General features: G+C 36.9%; 2 protein-coding genes across 4 annotated transcripts in view; both read left to right on the top strand.

Moving 5' to 3' along the window:
• LOC132114680 (casein kinase I) overlaps nucleotides 1–4,881 on the top strand; it is a 33,985-nt gene extending 29,104 nt beyond the window's left edge. For 2 of the 3 annotated variants that reach the window (XM_059522938.1, XM_059522939.1), the window contains exons 10-12: nucleotides 974–1,075; nucleotides 2,922–3,028; nucleotides 3,838–4,881. In XM_059522938.1, the coding sequence (XP_059378921.1) occupies nucleotides 974–1,075; nucleotides 2,922–3,028; nucleotides 3,838–3,892 (264 nt within the window). In that variant the 3' untranslated portion in view covers nucleotides 3,893–4,881. The remainder of the gene's footprint in view (nucleotides 1–973; nucleotides 1,076–2,921; nucleotides 3,029–3,837) is intronic. The other variant, XM_059522940.1, reaches the window with a different exon arrangement.
• Nucleotides 4,882–7,513: 2,632 nt separating this feature from the next.
• On the top strand, nucleotides 7,514–16,799 carry LOC132115205 (major facilitator superfamily domain-containing protein 12-like). The gene is made up of 10 exons (XM_059523599.1): nucleotides 7,514–7,981; nucleotides 8,874–9,084; nucleotides 12,765–12,897; nucleotides 13,170–13,349; nucleotides 13,512–13,604; nucleotides 13,990–14,082; nucleotides 14,161–14,331; nucleotides 15,104–15,198; nucleotides 15,517–15,641; nucleotides 15,907–16,799. The coding sequence occupies exons 1-10, from the start codon at nucleotides 7,714–7,716 to the stop codon at nucleotides 15,984–15,986; spliced, it is 1,449 nt and encodes a 482-aa protein (XP_059379582.1). The 5' UTR covers nucleotides 7,514–7,713; the 3' UTR covers nucleotides 15,987–16,799.
• The last annotated feature ends 1,211 nt before the right edge of the window (nucleotides 16,800–18,010 follow it).

The following is an 18,010-nucleotide window of genomic DNA, read 5'->3' as shown; positions in this document are numbered from 1 at the left end:
TCTATTGTGAATAAAATATTGGCTCATGTGATTTGAAAGTCTTTTAGTTTTCATTTTATTAAAATTTAAAAAACGTCCCAACTTTTCCGGAATTCGGGTTGTGATTTATTTTCATAATGTCAAAGCAGAATTTTCAGCAGCCATCTCTTCAGTCACGTGATACTTCAGAAATCTTTCTGATATGCTGATTCGGAGCTCAAGAAATATTTCTTATATGTGAGAAAAATGGTTGTGTTGCATTAATGTTTGTGGAAACTCTGATGCATTTTTTCTGGATTTTTTGATATACCAAGTTTAAAAGCATTTATTAAGAAATATACATTTTGTAATATTATAAACTTCACTGTTACTTTTGATCAGCTTAATGCATCCTTGCTGAAGAAAAATATAGATTTCTTCAAACAGAAAAAAAGAAAAACTCTTATCGACCCCAAACGTTTGAATGGTAGTGTACATTTTAAATTAGTCCTTGTCTGGACTTTGTGTTCTTGCTGTCATTACGCAACTCTGGCACATAAACCATATTTAAAGTCTGGTGGAAGATTGTTGTATCTGTATGTGCCCCTCTGCTTGTGCTTGCATGTCTTAAAAAAAAAAAAAACCTGTCAAAATAGAGATATGATGGTAGTGCTCATGTCATTATTTGTGAAAACCCATTTTGATTTCTAATAGCAGCCTTTCTCAATTCTGCATGTTTGCTGGGTTGTTCATTTGTAAAAAAAAAAATGTTTGTATTGTTTTTTTTTTCTCACTCGTTAATTTACATTAGTTTGTAATTCACTTGTAACTTTTATCTTAGTAATTGAGCAAGCTTCTGCATGTGAAATGTCTTCTTTTTAATGTTTTATTTTTCATTTGTTTGTGTTTACTCACCCACCGGCCCCTTCCCATCATACTTCAAAATCTCCATCCATCTCACCCTATCCCACCCTCCATGCTTCCCCACCCAAAATGCTCTTCTACTGTCGATCAGTCACCCGAGCTCAAAGGAAGTGAGTCCCAGCCCACTCCAGTGACCATTAAGGAGACTCTGGGGTCGCTTCTCACGGCCGAGAGGCTGGGGGGCTCAGTGCAGGTACTGCTTATGCCGTGGTGTTGCTTTTTGAGTGAGCGTGACTGTTTCTCTCTGTCTTTTACACACTCATTCATCTGTGACGCTCTGCTTGGCTCCTTTAGGCTCTGGACACACTCCAGATGGAGACAGTGCCATTCCTTGGAGATACCATGTGTTTTAAATAGAAGCCATCAAGCGTTTTAGTTGAAAAGAGCAGCTCACGGTGTGATAGGATCTAATGGATGCTGATAGATTTCAAAAGAGAAACTCTTATGTGGTGTATTTGTGGTGCACATGCCACATAGTGTTGGATTTTAGAGTGATATCCCATGGTCTAACACAGATCTGATGTTTTTCATCTAAAACATTAGGATAATTATATCTTATGAATATTATAATCCTCAGCACAGGGTTATCGTATAAATCCCAAACCTTACAAAAGTGTATAAGAAAAATGCTTTTAGATTCCAGTTACAAATTTTACAAAATGACTAATATAGGGGTTGAATATGAGACAGGCCAGCAGTGTAGTTGCAGTGTAGTCACATGTTTTCTACCCAAAAAAAAAGCTCATTAATGACTAGGGTTGTAACGATAACATATTCTTATTGAACCGTTCAGTACGAGGCTTTCAGTTTGGCTCGCATTAATGATTAATGATCACCGAATGATTTGTTGGACCAATCGATCCTTTTACATTTGGAAAATAAAAGAGCTTAACGTGTGAAAATATAATGTGCTCAGTGCCACTGCAATTTGGCATTTCCAATTAATGTAGGCCTGTTACATTCTTATTTTTATTATGCCTATTATTATTATGAAGTTACTTTTATTATTAAATAAATTACAATTAATTTGCCCCACAATAATTACCTCATAACTGACAACCTGCAATGATAACAAAATATATTTACCGGTAGCCTTTTGCTCAATTAAAATGTTTTTAAAAACGGTCTTTTAAGGTCTACAATGAATTATATGCCTATAACTAAAATATTAACACTGTAGTCATCAATAAGAATCTATGAAATAAAAAAGCTTTTATTCCAAGCACTGACTTGCTGTTTAAAAGGTTTTTTTTTCTCACTATGTACGGACCACAAGAGAAATATTAAGGGAATAAATTTAAACATTTAGCTATATACCGTTATCAGCATATATTGAAGTAGATTAGTCACTGAGAGAGAATCCTGCGTCAGATGCCGAAAGCTGTATCATTACTCTGTCAGTCCGTTTTTACTTCCACTTTCTGCATATAGTGAATTGACTGAGATTAAGACATTCACAGGCATAACTCTTGCGCAAAGTTTTCATGCTGCCTTTGTGATATCCATTGGCTCACCTTCATAAAACAGAAATATTTTGTTTCTGTTTCATTGCAACATAACCAATTAGCCCCGTACCAAACATACCGAACCGTGACACTGCCGTGAATTTTGTGAACCGTTACACCCCTATTAATGACTAATTTAAATGATCCCACATACATTGTATACTGTGCTTCCTCCCTTTTTCCATATATGTGTATAATTTTTAAGGATGATTGTTGTGGTTGAAAGACGTTTTTTAGGAAGTACTTTATGTGGTGTTTCATATGTATCAAATGTTATTTTGATGAAATAGCAGTCATCAGCAGTACATGTGTTTATTAGATTATTTCACATACTCTGAAAGAAGTGTGCTCTTTTGGTCATATAAATCTCATATCTTTAATATTTACAATTCAGTTTTTAATTACCTATAACAGGACACATACGTTTCTTTAGAGTGTGAATTGTCTTTCTAATGTCACACACTGAAGTAAATAATTCAGTTCTTTGGGTATTGCATGACTTGTTTTAATTGTTTCTGTCTGTGTGATCTTCAGGTCATGAGCTCCACGAATGGAGAGCTGAACACAGACGACCCAACCGCAGGACACTCCAACGCTCCCATCACTGCACCTGCTGAGGTAGAGGTGGCAGAGGACACAAAGTAAGTTTATTATAACTGGAAGTCTCCAGTGGTGTTCAGCTTTCATTCATAAAAAAAAAAAACATTCTGCGGGTAGAAGCATTTGTATACAAATTACAGAGAATAATGCATCATGTTAATCACTGACACTTTTTCATTTATTATTTTATTTGTTTTATATTATCCCTGTATGTGGGTGGTTATGAATCATAATAGACAAATTAATTACTGTAAAATCACTGTAGCTCATCAGTTCTAATTGAAAATTAATTATTTATGAATTACTCATTTTGTCACTGCAAATTGCTATATGAATGTCCCTTTTCAGCTTTAATGTTCCTCGTTATGCAGTTTTTAACCTAATTCTATGAGGGGAAGAATTGTTGCATTATTCCAAATAAATAATTAGAATCCACAAATAGATGTAAAGAGATTTACAAAAAAATGTAACATTGACAAATAAATAGAATGAGATTTGCAAATAAAAAAACATATTCACAAAGACATTTTTATGACACAAACACAACTTTGCCTGCCATTCATTTGTGATTCGTGTCCTGTACATTTGTAGATCGCTGCATGCACTTATGGTCTCATTTTTTTATTTGTGAATTAATGTTTGTGAAACTCTTAAGATTTATTGGTGGATCTCATTCTATTTATTTTGTAAATATTTTGTTAAATGCTTTACTTTTATTTGTGGATCATAATCTATTTATTTGGAATAATGCCACGATTCTACCCCCATATAATTCTGCTTGAGACATTTGAAATAGATAACGTATATTTCGTTTGGTCTGTAGTAAAGTTTGCTCTGATTTTTTTTTCAGGTGCTGTTGTTTTTTTAAGAGAAGAAAGAGGAAAGCTCTTCAGAGGCACAAGTGAAGTGCACTCTTTGAAAAGAACTTGAAACATTCTGGTCACTGTTAAGTTTAAAATGCAAGCAAATACACCGATCTCTTTCTCTGTCTTTCTCTCTTTCTCTCTGTCCCCATCACACTGTCTTTCATTGATACTTCAACACTTAATGGAGTGCAAAGGAATGTTGTTAACTGTCCAACAGACTCTGGTTCCTTCAAAAAAAAAAAAGAATAAATGAAGAAACCGAAGATGATGTGTAAAAAAAATCACACATGAACACAAAACGATGAAGAGAAGATGATATGAGATTAATTGATGACATAAAACCACAGTGGTGTGAAAAGATGCTGTTTGAAAGAGTTGGTGTATACTAGTTTCCATGCAAAGCATTTATCGTTCATTGATCAGGGGACGTTACATTAGTGAACAGATGATTTAAGTTTCTTAAAAAATAGATCTTGTGATTAAAAAGGTGAGGGCAGGAGTCGTCTCTGCACTGGGAATAACACCCACCAAATTACTAAATAACAGGACACATTTCATCTCAACCAGACTTTTTTTTTCCTGTAATTTTATATTTTTATTTTTTTGGATTGAGATGAATCTCTGGGTTGTAAAGCAGTTATAATGTCCTGGAAATGCTTACTTTTTGTCCTTTTTAAATATAAATTCTTCCTTTTTTTTCTGTCATTGTGGACTCTGTAGCACAGTTACTGGCCTCGGGTACTGTGGGGGACGGAGACAGAAATGGATATTATTCTCGTCATTGTTGTTATTGCACTTTTGAAAAGCAAAACAAAAAAGAAGACAACACAGTGGTCTTGAAATGAAATGAGACAAACGACAGACTATATAAACTGATGCGGGAATGCTCCTGCAGAGGTCTGATGTCGGTTCAAGGAACGTTTAAAGAAAAGAAGAAAAATTATGTACTTGTTTTATTTCTCATATCAAAGTTTATTTACCAGGAAATCATAGTTTGTGCCTTTCCAAGTAAAATGTTTAAAATTTAAGCAAGTGTCCTGCACTGACATTTTTTGAGTCATTGCAATGTTTATTTTAAAGTTTTGCATATGACATGATTATGATTCGTTTATGACTTTTTTGCAGATCTGTGTTTGGACAGTTCCAATATATGTGTGTGTGTGTGTGTGTGTGTGTGTGTGTACATCAACAGGGACTTCAATATCATTGCATTCTAAATACATGAATATTAATATGGAGTTTGGTGCACATTTTCGCCCCTTCATCTAGTAGAGCATTTGCCAGGTCAGGCACTGTGGTGGATGTGAAAGCCTGGCTAGCAATCTCCATTCCAGTTCATCCTGAAGGTGTTTGATGGGGTCGAGGTTAGGGATCTGCGGGCCAATCAAGATTTGCACTTCATACGCTGCTGACTCATTTATTCACCTGCAATTCCAATCAGTCACCAGACCCATTTAGTCCTTGCTGTTTTTTAAATGCTAAGTGTGACATCATCATTATGATGAATGTCTCATGGCCATGTGTCTGTGGTAATGTCCCATATCATATGATCACAAGATAATGTTCACAGTCATCTGTGTGCTTAAATCCATCTTTTTTCCCTTTATTGGTAACATGAAGAACAAAACTGGTTTGTTTTACCAAAACATTTATACTGTTTGCTTATGCTTATTCCTCCGCTTATGCCAAAACTTGACTCCGCAACAGGCCATGGATTAATGTATTAAAAATATTTATGACTTGATTGAATTTTTATTTCATTATATATATATATATATATATATATATATATATATGTATCAATATATAAATGAATCATCATATTAGAATGATTTCTAAAGGATCATGTGATAATGATCCTAAAAATTCAGCTTTGCATCACAGAAATAAATGATAATTTAAAGTATAATAAATTTTAAAACAATTATTTTAAATTGTAATATGTCACAATATTATAATTTTTTCTGTATTTTTGATCAAATAAATGCAGGCTTAATGTTTCCAAACTTTTGGTTTGTACTGTATATATATATATATATATATATATATATATATATATATATATATATTAGGGCTGGTATCGGTTACATTTTTTTTTTTTAATCTAATTAATTACATGGTGTGGTAATTAATCTAATTAATCGCGCATCAAGTTTGCAGAAATTACTCTGAAAACAATTTAAAGTTGTTGTTGTGCAAAGCATCAAACAGATATTTAAAATAATTAGGTTCAGCAAGAAATAATTTGATAAAAGTTATTATATATACTCTTTTGGACCATGTGAGTAAATGATAACAGAATTTTCATTTTTGGTTGGGTGAACTATAACTTTAATAATTTATTTTCGTAATTGTATTATTATTATTGTGAAAATATTAAATAATTTCTTTAATGAAATGATACTCTAAATAATAAACTGAAACTGCCAGTAGGTGGTGGTAAGTGTCTTCATGATTAAGTCATTGAGTCATTTATTCATTCATTTGATTCGTTCAAATGGCTGATTCATTTAGGAGTGAAGTAAGTGGTTTTTTTATGAATGGTTCATTGAATCATTAGGCTTGTTCGAGTTGAAGCGGGTCATCACCATCAGACCGACCAGTGAGTGACATCTAAGTACCACAAGAGCTTAGAGAGCAGAATGATGTCAAACACCGATCGGTCTGTGCAGCGCCATGCACTTCAAATCCAACGCGACTATGGCCAATGGATCAACGCGCCAAATGGTTTACCAATGGTCCATTTGCACCCGTGTGATATTTCACTTAGCCTGCAGCTCGTGTGATATTTCTTAACTATGTGATGTAAATATGAGACAGAGTTTCAAACGGGCATTTTGCCCCATATCTTGAATTTTAGGGATATTCACTATATTTAGCTATATATTATTATATATTCGCTCCATCACGCATTAAGTTGTCCTGCATCATATTAGTCATCAATCGACTGTATGAAATTGCAGATGATACACATAGGTCTGGGGCGGGGCAAGTACGTTAAATGCTTTTATAATTTTAATGCGTTATTTTTCTCCATATTAATCTAATTAACGCTATATATATATATATATATATATATATATATATATATATATATATATATATATATATATATATATATATATATATATATATATATATATATATATATATATATACGTACAGTGCATCTGGAAAGTATTCACACAGCGCTTCACTTTTTCCACATTTTGTTAAAACCTTATTCAAAAATGGATTAAATTATCTTCCTCAAAATTCTACAAACAATACTCCATGATGACAATGTGAAATAAGTTTGTATGAAATCTTTGCAAATTTATAAAAAAAAAAAAAATTAAATTAAAAAAAACATACAGCCAAGTAGGGTGACCCATAGCCTACAAAAAAAAAGTTAGCCTAAACTTTCAAAAACACTTGACTTGCATGGATGAATTGTTCACCACAAAACGATCAATTTAGGCAAACAAACTAAATATGGTCAATTTTGATTTCAGTTTGACTTTAAGTACTTATTGAAATTAAGTACCTACTCATTGAGTATGCCATTTCGGACACAGCCATGCCAAAGGTGACATTGGTATCTTTTTCTTTCCTTGTGCAGTCTATTAAAAGCATTAGACTAAAATCCCCTTTCTAGCTTGGTGTGAGATGGACCGAAAACCAAAAATCAGACTGCTGGATGCAAACGATCAATGGCAGAAACCATTTCACTTTTACTTCAAAACTAAAGCATCATTCTGATCCTTTTCAGTGGGATTCAGAGTTCATTTCAGTCGTTTAACTCAATCATAGCTGCGCGCAAGAGAGTCGCTCTTTCTTTCAGTCTGCACGAAGCGTTTACTGTTTCCTTCATTCACACAATGTCCGATCAGCCGGTAACTTTACCCATGTGCAGGCGACTGACGTACGCCGTGGGACATTTCTTCAACGACCTCTGCGCGTCTATGTGGTTCACGTATTTGCTGGTGTATTATAACTCGGTTCTCGGTTTCAATGATAAGAACGCAGGTGCGCTGCTGCTGGTCGGGCAGATCGCGGACGGGATCTGCACTCCGCTTGTTGGTTACGAATCCGATCGGACGTCAGGATGTGGAAAGTATGGGAAAAGAAAGACCTGGCATTTAGTGGGTAAGAGTGTGAATTCAACCTTTGTACCTGTGTTTGTAACATAAATAAATGAGCTGTATCAAGCGGTGTGTGGAAGAGCGCGCTTTCTTTTTTTGTCTCATATATTTTCTGGATTTTTACATAACTGTTATAAAATAAAATCAAGTTGCCTTGGTGCTTTACAATAATCTGTAGAATATGTATTCCACCTAAACTCCCTTAAAATCCCTGCAAACTACCGCTAAAGACATGAACTATGCAGCCGTGGGTTCCGTCAGGCGGAAGATTATTCAAAGCAGACGGGGAAATCAGACGGACGCTCGTCAGCTGTAGTCGGGGAACGGACAGACAGATGCACTTTCCTCGTACAAAATAAAGCCGTGAAACTGAAAAACGGAAGTGTTCCCAACAGAAGGTAGTCAGTGAATTGATGTAAATGAATTTCAGGAATTCAAACAAAATTTACTTTTGTTTTCTGTGTGTACTTATTATTATTTTTTTATTATTGTGTGTGTGTTTGGCGTTTTACATCCATAGGAAAATATTTTAAGCTGACAAAATTGTGTTACAAAATATAAAAATGTAAGACTAGGAAACAGGTTTGCGAATTTAGCTTTGAAAGCTGTCATTTAGTAGCAACTCAGTTTGGGACCAAGGGTTGAATTAAAGTTATACTTTACCACTGTATTTATTAAATGTTAATTCTTTAAAATAGGTACCATAAATTAAAGAAAACATTTGTTTTCTAATTTAGTTTTTCTCACACTAACACAATAACAGTCAACACTACAAATTGTCAATCTTTGTAAAATGAATTGTGTCATATTGTAGAAAAGGTCCAGATGATGTCCCCTCCTGACTGTCATAATTTCACAGCACTTAACTGTTCAGTTTACTGTGCATTTCCTCCCAGGAACAATAAGTGTATTTGCCTCCTTTCCATTCATATTAAACCCCTGCATTGGATGTGATGAGAGAACCCCACAGACCACAGGATTGATTTACATCATCCCATTCATCATCATCTTCCAATTTGGCTGGGCTGCTACCCAGATATCCCACCTGTCGCTCATTCCTGAGCTGGTCACATGCGAGCATGCCAAAGTGGAACTAACCTCATACAGGTATCACTACCTCCTCAAGTGAAAAAAACAATGTAGATGTGTGTTGCCAAACTTAGGGGGGTTTCATTAAGTTTCATTTAGGGGGTTTCATTAAGTTCCAAGATGGCGCCGCACATGGCTGCTTCAGTGCTTGGCTCTCCAGTGTTTGTACTGTTTTTGTTCGTTTTTCCTGTTTTTTGTTTAACAAACACGATCAGTTTCACCAGGGATGAACTGCTGAACATTCGGCAGAACACACCACATGATATTTTTCCGGATTTCTATTATACAGACGTTTTACTGAACATTGTTATCGGAGGAGCAGCGGCGCTGATCAAGCGCTTCAGGACGCGCAGACGGGGAAAACGAGCGGGAGCGCTCGTCAGACTCAGGAAGCGCGGATTTCGAACGCCGTTGCCTAGCATCCATCTCGCAAATCTCCGCTCTCTACCCAACAAAACGGACGAACTCCTTCTGCTCTCTCGGACAAATAAGGATTTCTCTCACTCTGCTGCTCTGTGTTTCACGGAAACCTGGCTGAATGACGCCATACCGGACAGCGCACTCCATCTGCCGGGCTTTCAGCTGTTTAGAGCGGATCGCGACGCAGAATCAACGGGGAAATCGCGCGGCGGCGGGACATGCTTTTACATCAATGAACGGTGGTGTACAGATGTAACTGTATTAAAGAAGATGTGCTGTCCTGATCTAGAAACGCAGTTTATCAACTGCAAGCCGTTCTATTCGCCGCGGGAGTTTCACTCGTTCATTCTGGTTAGTGTTTACATCCCTCCTCAAGCGCAAGTAAGTCTGGCTTTACAGAAACTCGCTGATCAGATCACAGACACAGAACAACAACACCCGGACTCTGTTTTAATCATTCTTGGGGACTTTAATAAAGCCAATCTCTCCCATGAACTGCCAAAATACAGACAGCATGTTACCTGTCCCACCAGAGACAGTAATATACTGGATCACTGTTACACCACAATAAAGGATGCATATCACTCTGTTCCACGAGCAGCTTTGGGACGTTCTGATCACTGTCTGGTTCATCTTATACCGACCTACAAGCAGAAACTTAAATCTGCTAAACCTGTAGTAAAGACTGTGAAGAGATGGACCAGCGAAACAGAGCAGGATTTACAATCTTGTTTTGACATCACAGACTGGAGCGTTTTTGAAGCTGCTACCACCGATCTGGACGAACTCACAGAGACCGTAACATCCTATATTAGTTTCTGTGAGGATATATGCATTCCTACCAGGACTTATTTAACATTCAACAATGATAAGCCATGGTTTACAGTAAAACTCAGACACCTTCGTCAGGCCAAAGAGGATGCCTACAGAAATGGGGACAGGGTCTTGTACAATCAGGCCAGGAACACACTGAACAAAGAGATTAGAGCGGCTAAAAAGACCTACGCTAAAAAGTTGGAAGACCAGTTTACTTCCAACGACTCTACTTCAGTTTGGAGAGGACTGAGAGCCATCACAAACTACAAGACACCATCCCCTTGCACTGAGGCTAATCAACGACTTGCTAACGACCTGAATGAGTTTTATAGTAGATTTGAAACCCCCAACACCCACTCTGACCATCTCCCTGCACAACCATTAACACCTCCTGCAATCCCCCTCTCCATACCTCCTGCAATTCAAATCTGTGAAGATGATGTGCGCCAGGTCTTCAAGAAAAACAAAAGAAGAAAAGCACCAGGCCCAGATGGCGTTACACCAGCCTGTCTGAAAACCTGTGCTGACCAGCTGGCCCCCATCTTTTCACAGATCTTCAACAGATCTCTGGAGTTGTGTGAAGTGCCTTCCTGCTTCAAACGCTCAACCATAATCCCCATTCCAAAGAAACCCAAGATAACAGGACTTAACGACTACAGACCTGTGGCTCTAACGTCTGTCGTCATGAAGTCGTTTGAAAAACTGGTTCTGGCTTATCTGAAGGACATCACTGGACCCTTACTAGACCCCCTGCAGTTTGCGTACCGAGCAAACAGGTCCGTGGATGATGCAATCAACATGGCATTGCACTTCATCCTGCAACATCTGGACAAAACAGGGACTTATGTGAGGATCCTGTTTGTGGACTTTAGTTCGGCTTTCAACACCATCATCCCAACAACCCTCCAGACCAAACTGACCCAGCTCTCTGTTCCTAGCTCTATCTGTCAGTGGATCACCAGCTTTCTGACAGATAGGCAACAGTTAGTGAGACTGGGGAAATTCATGTCAAACAGCTGCTCCACCAACACTGGTGCCCCTCAGGGATGTGTTCTCTCCCCTCTGCTCTTCTCCCTGTACACCAACGACTGCACCTCTAAAGACCCCTCTGTCAAGCTCCTGAAGTTTGCAGACGACACTACAGTCATCGGCCTCATCCAGGACGGTGACGAGTCTGCTTACAGACAGGAGGTTGAGCAGCTGGCTGTCTGGTGCAGTCTTAACAACCTGGAGCTGAACACGCTCAAAACAGTGGAGATGACTGTGGACTTTAGGAGAAACCCCCCTGCACTTTCCCCACTCACCATCATGAACAGCACTGTGACTGCAGTGGAGTCATTCAGATTCCTGGGAACCACCATCTCTCAGGACCTGAAGTGGGACAATCACATTGGCTCCATTGTGAAAAAAGCCCAACAAAGGTTGTACTTCCTTCGCCAGCTGAGGAAGTTTAACCTGCCACAGGAGCTGCTGAAACAGTTCTACTCAGCCGTCATTGAGTCAGTCCTGTGTACTTCAATTACTGTCTGGTTTGGTTCAGCTACAAAATCAGATATCAGAAGACTACAGAGAACTGTTCGGACTGCTGAAAGGATTATTGGTGCTCCCCTGCCCACCCTCCAAGAACTGTACACATCCAGAGTGAGGAAAAGGACTCAGAAAATCACTCTGGATCCCTCACATCCAAGTCACCCCATCTTTGAACTTTTGCCATCTGGCCGGCGCCTCAGAGCCGCAAATACAAGAACAGCAAGGCACAAGAATAGTTTCTTCCCCCAGGCAATCTACCTCATGAACAGTTAAATGTTTCCCACTTAAACTTATGCAAAAATGTGCAATATCCTTATATTTATTTGTTACCCCTCCATCCTAGAACATTCCTGCATCTCACTCAATCCTATTCCATTATCATTTATAGCACAATTGTTTATACACTTATTTATTTGCCAATTTGTAAATCTCCTGTAAATTTTTTTTTTTTTTTTTATTTTTTTTTGTCTGTGTGTTGTTGTCTCTGTTTACTGGAAGCTTATGTCACTAAAACAAATTCCTTGTATGCGCAAGCATACTTGGCAATAAAGCTCTTTCTGATTCTGATTCTGATTCTGATTAAAGGTCTTATTCAGTGACACAATCAGACATATTTTGACTTGAAAATAACAGGAAAAACAATAAAACTGTAAGTCAGAACGAAATGAAAAATCACCATAGCTATTTTTTAATGCATGTTATTGATCTTATTTTGAACTATTCATCCATGCATGTTTAATTTTTCATCTACATTTTTTATTTTTTTTTGATAATCTGCTGCATTCAGTTGCATGTCAGAATACGGAAGAACAGCCACTAACTTACATTTCATTGTGACTTTAAACTAAACTCTGAATTTCATGGAAGTCAATTTGTGGCCTTATTTAACTTTGTTATTGATGAACAAAAAAAATGTTTGCTTTCCTGAACAGGTATGCTTTCACAGTGGTGGCAAACATTGTGGTATATGCTGTGGCTTGGCTCTTGTTTCACTTCCAATACCAACATACAGAAGACCCATCGATTTCCCAGAATCTGGGCTGGGTTGATGTTCCCACATTCCGAGTGAGTAAATGCAAATATAAATGCCCAATTTGGAAATCAAGTTGAAAGTCTATCAGTCTATTAAGCTGAAGACATGTACAATCTGAGTCAAAGGAAACATCCTTTCCTTTATTATTGGAAAATAATAAAAGAAGATGTTTATAACAATTTCAGTTTCTGTTCCCATCAGCTTCAAAGTCAATAGGAATGGAAACTGTTTGGGAACCAACATTCTTCTAAATATCATCTGTTTTAATGTCCATGTAATATCTGCTTTATCTTTATTGTGACAGTATCTGGCACTCATAATGTGGGCCATCGGTACTGTTACCTCCGTCATCTTTCACGTGGGCACTAAGGATGAAGGAGTCGAGCCTCAGGAGAGTGAAGAGACTCTTATCCGAAGCTCTTCCCAGAACTCCGGACCCCTGCTCCAATGGAAACACTGGCTCATCGAGCCTGCCTTCTATCAGGTGATCTCATGGAGATTTCTCACTTTTACCACGATCAGCACACACAGACATGCAAAAATCTTTATTATGTACACTACAAGCAAGTAAAAGTCCACCTAATAATGAAATATTTTACAGTATCTGTTGATTAACAATAAAGGTATGTTTGTTGTCCTCCTCCAGGTTGCCCTACTATACATGTTCACAAGACTGATTGTAAATTTGTCCCAAACATACATCCCGATGTATCTGATAAACTCCTTATCACTTCCAAAGGTGAGAAACATGACACTTCCCAGTACAAACTCATAAAAAGGTTTTCTTCCTTTTTTTTTTTTTGTGGTGGAACATCAAAAGCCAGTAACCATGAGAATATTAAATGGATAGTTCACAAAAAAAGAAAAAAAATCATAATCATCATTTAATGTAAAACTATTATTAATAAAAGTATTAGAAATTGTTTTTCTTTAAGTAAAAAAAACAAACAAACAAAAACTTACAGATTAGAAATTTTGCCTTTTAAAAATAAAATAAAAAAATGAAGCTATTTGTACTTTTAATTACGAAACCACATGTGTACAGTGAAGCTGATTTGGCCAGGTATGTACTGGCACAATAAAGCAGATGTAAAATTGAGCAGAATATCTTCTCTTTTTTGCAGAACTACATTGCAACTATTCCCCTGGTCATGTATGTCAGTGGGCTTGTGTCTTCTCTGGTTTTGAAGCCTGTTAACAAATGGATCGGCACCTCTGTAAGTGTTCACGGTTTCTCTCACATGTTCAACATACTGTGAATCAGAATGCCTCATATTTCATCTCTGTCTTTGCAGATGGCCTATTTTGTAGGTCTTGTGCCCATTATGGGGTTTTCCTTTTGGGTTTTGGTGGACACAAACATGGGTCCACGGGTTTACGGAGCCGCCGTGCTGCTGGGAGCTGGATCTGCTGTCATTCTGGTCATGTCACTGTCCATGACTGCCAATCTCATCGGAGATCAAAGAGTATGTGATGAGAACAAGTGATAACTTATAAACCTATTTTTGATGGGCTTTGCACACATCAGATGCAATTAATAAAAGAAACTGGTTTGTAATCAGCTTTGTTCGGTCTTGTTTAATAATTTTGAGCAAGTTGGACTTTAAATTGGACTTCATTCAAATTTAAATTGGACTTCAGTCAACTCCTGAGCAAATGGCTCCAAACGGCAATTAAAATGGTTGCAAATACGACCAAAAAACCCAAACAATTCTGACAGTAATTTCAAATGTAAAATCTAACATCAGTCAGGCTAACTTTGTGTTTGTCCAAATGTGGTTTCATCAGATATTATCTCTTTAGCATAAACAACGTTCACCCGTGTTTCTTTGCAGCAATGAACACAGCACAAATGCTAACGAATAATTAGCTAACAAATTACTCTTATGAACTCTATTTAAAGCAACAATGAAAATTTGCTGAAACTTTACTCACCATAAGGCCATCCAGACGTCATTTGTTTCTTGATTGGAACAAATTTGGAGAAATTTAGCATTACATTACTTGCTCACTAAAGGATCCTCTGCAGTGAATGGGTGCCGTCAGAATGAGAGTTGAAACAGCTGATAAAAACATCACAAAAATGATCCACAAAACTTCCGTCCATCAGTTAACGTCTTGTGAAGGGAAAAGCTGCATGGTTGCAATATACAAATCCACCAGTAAGGTTTTGGACTGCTTTTGCTTGTGAATGGTTTTTGATCTGTGCATATTTTAGCGCTAATTTTTTTTTTACAGCAAAGTGGTGCTTTTGTATATGGTGCAATGAGCTTCACTGATAAGGTGGCAAATGGAATTGGAGTCATGATAATACAGACTTTACACCCCTGTCAGTGAGTACAATACAGCATTTCTATTCCACTTTAATTCCATTTCCATTCCAATTCCAGGCTCCTGACCATAGTGGCTGGGAATGTAGAATCTTTAAATACCCTTCTTGTCTGCGAATACAGATTGGAATCCACAGTGGCTATGATAATCTACCGGTCTCATTTTAGGACAAATGTTCACTGGTTGTTGTACTGTGTATGTTACATTTGGTCTATGTGTTTTCAGTAGTGTGAAAGTAGAATAGCATAAATCTTCATTGGCTCATGTTTTATGTAAATTTCATCTTCAGTTTCTCACATTATTTTGCACTTTATTTACAGCACACTGGACTCTGACTGCAAAAGGTTTTACCGCACTGTCATGGTGATTATTACCGGCGGTGTGGCTGGCGTTGCAGCTCTCTGTCTCTCTACCATTCTCATCTGGCCCATCACAATTCAGCGACGTGAGTCTTGGAATTTTTGGAAAAATGCATTTAAAAATGACTGTATTTAACTTATTTATTAAATATGTTACATTAACATGTTATAATATATTTTGTAAAACATTTATATTTTCTCTCTCAATGTTGGCTAGCATTTTGCAATAATATTGTATGCTTAATTGTAGCTTTCATCTAAGCATTTTATATGAAAATAGACTTATTCACTATATCCTTATGTGCTTATTTCCCCTGTATTCCTACTACAAATCTGTTACGATCTCCTCAGGTCTGGCGGTCATCAGAGGGCTGATTGGTACAGATGATGATGAAACGAGCAGCTGTGAGATCAACGGAATAATGAACTGACAGATTCAGTGTTAAAAACATTCAACATTCTGTGAAACACTGGGCCTCCCGCACTTAGTCTCAGCACTTTGGAGATTTGATTTTTTTTTTTTTAGCATTGTTCTTATATTCTCAAGAGGCTCTTTGTGTGATGTTTTTATGAGCTCAGGTCTGTCACATGGAGTGACGACTCAAACAGGACAACAATTACACAACACATTCAAGACAAGGAAGGAAGTTGCTCTGTCGAACATTTTCAGGATTCCACTGGAAATCAAAAACACACCTAGTTTGTATGCACACTTTGTGAAGTGCTTTTTTTTTGTTGTTAACAACTGTTTATTGAATTTTCTTCTGGGAACAATAGTATAAAACAAAAAGCAACTGTGCAAATTTAGAACCTATCCCAAACCATCCCACCCCCTGGTAGACTGAAAAAAATAAATAAACATGAATTAAATAATATTAATACATAAATAACAATAAAATATTTTTTTAACAAAGATTTTAGTGTGAAGTGCCTTTTGAACACAATACAGATACTGGCCATTCTTGAAAGATTCACAGATACTTTTATGGAAAGTGACTTGCTGTAAAGTTACAATAGCACAAATATGTTTTCAGTAAAGCTTGTTCAGGCAGTTATGCTTGTACTGTGTTGAAGTGGTACACGTGATACTTGCAAAACATTTTTACTAAAGCTAATAGTTTTGGGTTGGTGTCATTCTGTTGTCATTGGTTCTGTATTTACATTCCATGGACCAGAACAAAGAAATATTCACTGCTAAGTTAAATAACAAATCCATTTTTTTCTGCTTACATTTGTATCCACTAGAGGGAGACATGTTAAAGAGCACTGTGGCACTGCTGTTGTCACGCTGCTGTGGATTTTCGAAATTGACAAAGTAGAAAAAAAATTAATTTTGGGCATGTTTTAACTTGTCATTAAAAGTAAACAGTGGATAATAATATTTCATATTAATTGTTATTGAAAATTATGAATATCAATTTAATTATAAAAGACGGACATTTATTACCGTTGTAAATTGCAACCTTACTGTGATTTTTTTTTTGCCAGCTGCCCCCTTATACATACGATTTTTACTTGAAGTACCCCCTGAGATTTTAGATTTAACAACACATTAATATTAATAATTACTGATTACGTTTATTATTATTTGAACTAATTATAAAAAGGAAGACTGACATTTAATACTGCTGTAAATTACAGTTGTACTGTAAAAAAAAATTATAGTTTGCTTTTTTAAACTACAAGTTACAATGCTAATATTGTCTTATTCTTCACTTTCAAACACTCAAACTTTCAAGCTTTTATCATTTCAAGATTTTATTTGGGCATAATGGAATGTCCACAAAAATATTGGAAACTATGCAAATATGTGTGCGAAAGCTATACTGCGACTAATTTGATCTCCATATTTTTATCTTTATTTTACATTGCATTTAATTTATTATTCTTTTTTTTTATCAACTCACAACCCCCTGCAGTTTCCATTTGAGGAACCCTGTCCTAGTATTACAATAGCATATAAGAATTAAAAAGGGCAGGAACTATATAGTGTTTGTGGAGGTTATGGCGCACTGATTCTATCATACAAAAAAATAAAAAGTTGTGCCTCAAACGTTTTTGAAGATTATAGCCCTGCTTCCCTCCTGGAGCTCTGAATAGTCCATCAATGCTGTCCCGCCGTCATACCTGAATACACTAGGGTCATAATACTGGGTGGTATTCCCATTTTAAATAAATTTCTGAAACACAAGCAGCAGAAACAAATGCAAATTCACCCTTTAATTAAAGCAGAGCTGCCTGACTCCTGGGTATCAGCCCACGGTGTGCCAGCAGCAATACCCCCCTTTAAAGTCTTTAAACATGCTGCTGTGGGTAATTTGAGGGGCAGGCGTCATCTCCGCCTGTTAGTGTGACCACTAATTGGAGTCTGGACCATGGTCTGTACTCGGATGGAGGCAGAGTGGTGTGAATGATAAAAGATTACATTGTGAGGGGAGCAGAGGTAGGGGACAGC

The sequence above is a fragment of the Carassius carassius genome, chromosome 34 (genome assembly GCF_963082965.1).
Source record: "Carassius carassius chromosome 34, fCarCar2.1, whole genome shotgun sequence".
NCBI classification, from domain to species: Eukaryota; Metazoa; Chordata; class Actinopteri; order Cypriniformes; family Cyprinidae; genus Carassius; species Carassius carassius.
The sequence above is the reverse complement of the archived record's forward strand: the minus strand, read 5'-3'. Positions and strand labels throughout refer to the sequence as shown.

Bases quoted from the DNA above. Each gene is read 5' to 3' on its own strand.
- LOC132115205 (XM_059523599.1), top strand. From the start codon at position 7,714: ATGTCCGATCAGCCGGTAACTTTACCCATGTGCAGGCGACTGACGTAC. The intron at 14,083-14,160 runs GTAAGTGTTCAC...CTGTCTTTGCAG, and splicing joins ACAAATGGATCGGCACCTCT to ATGGCCTATTTTGTAGGTCT. The intron at 15,642-15,906 runs GTGAGTCTTGGA...CGATCTCCTCAG, and splicing joins GCCCATCACAATTCAGCGAC to GTCTGGCGGTCATCAGAGGG.